The following is a 5,543-nucleotide window of genomic DNA, read 5'->3' on the forward strand; positions in this document are numbered from 1 at the left end:
GGCACAAAAAAAGTATTTTTAAAAGGCGTGCTGATGTCTCCAAACAGGTGTTTACTGAAGAAGACTGGAGTAAAAAATATAGCATACTAAAGGAACAGGTAGAAGTCTTGAAGAAAGAAAATAACGAGATAACTACAGAAATTGAAAGACTGAATGGAGAAATAGACAGTCGAAAGGCTATTAAGGCAAATTATAAGGCTCTGGAAGCAGAGAAAAAGTCTCTTACCAGCCAAGGTACCACTCTGCAGAAAGAGCTTGAGGGGCTGCGGCCAAAGCTGGTTAAGGAACAGGCTTTGCGTCAGCAGAATAGTGAACTTAGAGCAGAAAATGAGAAAGGAAAAGGCTCTGCAAGAGAAAGTCGCAGCAATGAGAGCGAAAAAAGAGAATGTATGCAGACAACAAGACGCTCTAAAAACAGAACTCAGTGATTTCACAGATTCAACAAGGTCAGACTTTGAAAGCTCAGTCACAGAAAGCACCAGATTGTCAGTTAGGAGAAGATAGTTTAAATTTTAAACTTCATACAAGAAGGTTAGAATGTGAGTCCACCACTGTGTGAAGTCTGACTTTATGGTGTTGAACTGGCTTTACTCCAGGGGCCTTATTTCAGCTCTAATCTCAAAAATAATATTAAACTGGCACTTTATCCAAATTACAGTTAAACAAAACCCAACCAGTCCTGGCGGATGGCTGCCCCAAGAGGAGCCTGGTTCTGCCGGAGGTTTCTTCCTGCTAAAGGGGAGTTTTTCCTCCCCACTGTTGCCAAGTGCTTGCTCACAGGGGATCATTTGATTGTTGGGTTTTGTTTTTTCTTTTTTGTTTTGTCTTTGTTTCTCTTTTTTGTTTCAATTTTTTTCTGTTTTTAGTTTTATTTGTCTTTGTTTCTGTTTTTTTGTTTCGTTTGTCTTTGTTTCAGTTTTGTTTTGTTTGTCTTTGTTTCAGTTTTTTGTTTTATTTGTCTTTGTTTCTTTTTTTTCTTTTATGTTTTGTTTTTTGCCTTTTATTAATATTGCCGGTTTGATCCAATTAATCCAAATACATAGGGTTAACTAATAAAAACCAAAATCAATAATCAATGAACAAACTGTCTCTTGTAAATGTGTTTTTAGTTTTCCATTTCAAAATGCTTCCTGTTAGACATGCTGTCTTTGGTACCTATTGTATTAGGGGAAAAAGTAGGCATATTTCCATAAATTAGGTATTGAAAAAATAACAATGTTAATGCAGTGGGCCCCAGTCCCAATAACTCTTAAAGTTTCTTTGTTGACTCTGTTATGTGGTTAAAATCAAGAGAGAGTTGAGGATTAGAATTCCCAAAGACACAAGTAACATTAGAAATAAAGATCAGACGTCCCCTGTAGTTAGATTGTGTTTCATACAAAATTAAGTGGGTTTTTTTCTTGCACAGACACCATCACAGATATCATTGCTGTGAGCTTGCGGGATAAGGTCCATGTGGTATTTTACAAAGGCTTATGCCCACATGTGCTTAGTAAAGCCAGGTGCTGAAAGACATCCATTGTTTTCTTACTGCTTTATAATACTAAACATTTTATATATGTAATCGTGAGAACTGAAGCTTCTATTGAATTTGAATTTGAAGTTGAACATCGTGGCTTTTTGTCATGGTCCTGTATCTTCAAAACAGTTTTTGAGTTTGTTATGGACGCGTTATTTGTTCTTTTTCTTTGGAAATTTGAGATAACTTGTGTTCTAGTTGTGTATTTTCCACATGAGTTAATCTTGAACTCAGTTTTTGTTAGTGTCTCTCTGTGTTTCGTCCCTTTTTCTACCCTTTCTGTCATGTCTCAATGTCTGTTTATCCCAAGTTGCAGTTGGAAATTTACATGTCTTAGTGTGAGTCTCAGTGAGTATGGAGGGCCAGGCGTGCTAAAATTAAACAAATTACTTAAATGCGCTATTGAATACTTAATTAACATTTTCATGTGGCTACGCTTTCGGTGAGCATTTTCCCAACACAACAACGGACATGTGGAAACTAACTAAACTAAACTATACATTATGAAAAGCCCCGTTTGTGTGTCACCAAATACACTTTGGATATTTGTGGTTTCATGTTAGATATCCGGTCAGTTTGCCAAGATAGAGCCTATTTGCCAAAATCTTTGATGATTTCGGAGATGTCTGCCCAGCCCAGTATCTCAGTAAAGGGTGTGACAGACCCGCTTGCCTTGCAAGAGGTCAAGCTCTTGTTCAGCTAACACACACAACTTGCATAACCCCCGCTGACTGTCCCCTCTCAGAGGCTGAACACCAACTTCATTTACTGAGATAATATCTATCGGGTGTTTATTTCCTGTGTCATGCTTGTTGTGGACTTTACAAGGACAAACTGATAAGAAGTGTAAATTGCGATACGGAAATATATGAGCTCTTACTGAAATGCACGTGCTGTATTAAAACTATGATACAAATCTGGAAGTGCTGCTACCTGTAGCAGTATGATTTTCTCACCCAATAAAGGAATATTTAATATATCAGTCTACTCTTCATTCTATCAGAAACAGTTATCACAGCTCGTACATTTTCTTTTTACACATATATGTAAGCATTGAGCCAAATGTAAGAATGCCAACAAATTAAGAGCGGCCTCCCATGGACGAACGTGATAGAGCCTGCCTGAAACTAGGAAAAAAATTGAAACGGGAGTGGCATTCAGGGAGGGAAACGTGGGTGTACGGGGTGCGGGAGCCAACCCTGATGCGCGGCCTGTGAAATGCGACCCAGGAGTACTCTGGGACCCCCGGGGTCTGGAGCTGGCCCGAAGGGGAGCACAAGGGTTAAACCCCTCTGGGCTACCTGGAGCCATTTTTCATCCACAGCGTTTTTTAATTTCAAGCCATTTTCACTGTGTTGAATAGAATATAGCCAAACTTTCCACACATTTTTTTTTAACTTTAGAATTCCAGTCTGAGTTCATTAGATTAGCTTAAAGTGGCTAAGCTACAAACTTCCATCCACTTGAGATGCTAGAGCCAAAAAACGCCCCATTGAAACCCATTATAAACGCTATTTTTCACTGCCCAATCATTACCATCAAATTAAATGTCATCTTTCCACTTTCACTCAGTCTTTGAAGTAGGGGCCTTAGAATTGTAATTTTTTTTATTTGTCCACCAGGTGGCGCTCTTGTTTCATATTTCACCATTGAACGAACTCCAGCCAAAAAAAGTCAGATTTTGAGCGTCTCTTTCTGCTTTAGAAAGTGAAAAAAGAATGGTGTTCTGTGTCACTATCAATGACCTTTATATTTACAAAAAAATAAAGGTCCTTTTGCCTAAAAGAAGAGAAAAAGATCTGTCTGTGTCTGCTTCTAACTTTAGATAAAAGTATGTTTATGTCTAAAATCAGAAGCCTTCCCTCTTTGAAGTCCACCCCGCAATGCAAACAAATCTAACATGAAAACAAGAACAAAAAACAAATTAGACTTTATTTTGTCTTCAAGCTTAGCTTGTTTATGCAGGTGCACTGCAGCAGAGGTTATAAGAATAAGCCGTAGCGCGGGAGTAGGCATTTTCACGATGGCACGGTATTACAGGACCGAGGAAGTAGTGGACATCCTGATGCGCTCCGACAGCGAGGATCTTTCCTCTTCACCCGCCCAGAGTGACTCTGATTCCGGGGATGACACGGAGTCGTCGTCTCTCCACACCGATCAGCAGGAGTCATCTTCTGATTTTTCTACTGGAGATGAGAACGAGGGGGAGACGCACGAGGAAGCAGTGGCGTGGACTGCCAAAAATGGAGAGAAATGGTCCCCGACAAACACCGAGACGCTGCGCTACGTCGCAGCACCCACGGGGCTTATTCCGGGACCAACCCACTAAGCCGTCGCCCGAATTTCAGACCCACTCTCCAGCTTCAGGTTGTTCCTAACCGATGAGATTATACAGCATATCGTTTCAATGACAAACCTTCATGGCAGACGGGCAATCTCAGAATGGAGCGATTTGGACAGCGACGAAATGCTGGCTTATGTGGGGCTGCTCATTTTGGCCGATGTATACCGGTCAAAACACAAGTCAATCAAAAGCCTTTGGAGTGAGAAAACGGGATGTTCCGGGACGCGATGTCCCAGAAAAGATTTTCGCACATTTGCAGGGCCCTCAGATTTGACGACAAGCTCTCCCGACCTGGACGCCGTACCGACAAATTGGCTCCCTTTCGGCAGGTATGGGACATGTGGGCACACCGCCTGCCGATGTTGTTTAGTCCAGACCGGGACCTTAAGGTGCGGTTTCCGCCAGTACATCCCCAAAAAGCCTGCTAAATACGGCATAAAGATCTGGGCAGCCTGCGACGTCAAGACATCTTACGCCTGGCGGCTGCAGGTTTACACCGGGAGAGCAGCGGGCGAACCAGCCGAAGTAAATCAGGGGATGAGGGTCGTCCTGCAGATGACGGACAGGCTCCAGGGACACGTCGTGACATGCGACAACTTTTTTACCTCATTTGAACTGGTAGAGGAACTCCTCAAGAATAAAATGGCTCTGGTCGGCACAATTCGCCGGAACAAAACAGAAATTCCACCCGTTTTGCGCCAGACGAGAGGGAGAGCTGTCTATGCCTCCACCTTTGCCTTTTCATTGAAACACACCCTAGTGTCCTACATTCCTCGACGGGGCAGAAATGTGCTTTTGTTGAGCACCAAACATCGCAGGCCGGAGGTCAGCAATGGACAAAGAAAAAAGCCGGTGATCATTGACGACTACAATCGATGCAAAGGAGGTGTCGACAACCTTGATAAGGTGGGTGTCATTACGCATCAGTTACGCACACCTTTATTCATTTTTGCTCATATATTCTTGTGTAAAATATACAGAGGTTTTATGTTGTTGTTGTTTTGTTAGGTTGTCGGCACCTACTCCTGCAGGAGACGGACCAATCGATGGCCAATGGCCCTCTTTCATAACGTCATAGACGTCTCCCTCTACAACGCCTTCGTGCTGTGGACCTCCGTAGATCAGGCCTGGCATCAGCAGAAGTCACACAGGAGGAGGCTGTTCATAGAAGAGGTGGGAGAAAGCCTGATCAAGCCTCATTTGTCAAAAAGAGAGCGCCTTCCCCGCTCATTAGCCGCTGCTGAATTAGTCAGAGATGCGCAGGATGGTGCTGCTGCAGGCCCCTCTGGAGTGACAGATCCCAAGGGCAGGAAGTCCTGTGAGGTCTGTTTTGAGAAAAGGAGGCGAGTCGGAAACACCTGCAGCAAATGTGGAAAGTTCACCTGCCGAGCCCACAGCAAATTTGTCTGCAGCAACTGCTCTACCTGAGCAAGACATTTACCCCCCCGGCCACACACAGCCCCCCCCCCCCCCACCCTCTCACTAGCTCTCTCTTTCTCTCTCATACATTTCCCCATTCCCAACAACAATATACATGTTCTTGTTCATCGTTGAAAAAATAAATGTTTATTTGGTTCAAACTGATCTTGAATTTTTATTTACATAATGCTTTTTATTTTATTAGAAGGCAACAAGGTAATATGCATTTAACAGGGCAAGAGTGAAAAACCGTTCTCCTGC

General features: G+C 42.8%; 1 protein-coding gene across 1 annotated transcript; it reads left to right on the top strand.

Moving 5' to 3' along the window:
- Positions 1-3,926: 3,926 nt before the first annotated feature.
- On the top strand, positions 3,927-5,303 carry LOC309720783 (piggyBac transposable element-derived protein 4-like; the record flags this gene model as incomplete). Its single annotated transcript, XM_082557957.1, has 2 exons — positions 3,927-4,769; positions 4,872-5,303. 2 exons carry the CDS (start codon positions 3,927-3,929, stop codon positions 5,289-5,291), a joined length of 1,263 nt encoding a protein of 420 aa, XP_082414083.1. The 3' UTR covers positions 5,292-5,303.
- Positions 5,304-5,543: the final 240 nt, after the last annotated feature.

The sequence above is a fragment of the Aulonocara stuartgranti genome (genome assembly GCF_965226115.1).
Source record: "Aulonocara stuartgranti genome assembly, chromosome: 13".
Lineage (NCBI taxonomy): Eukaryota > Metazoa > Chordata > Actinopteri > Cichliformes > Cichlidae > Aulonocara > Aulonocara stuartgranti.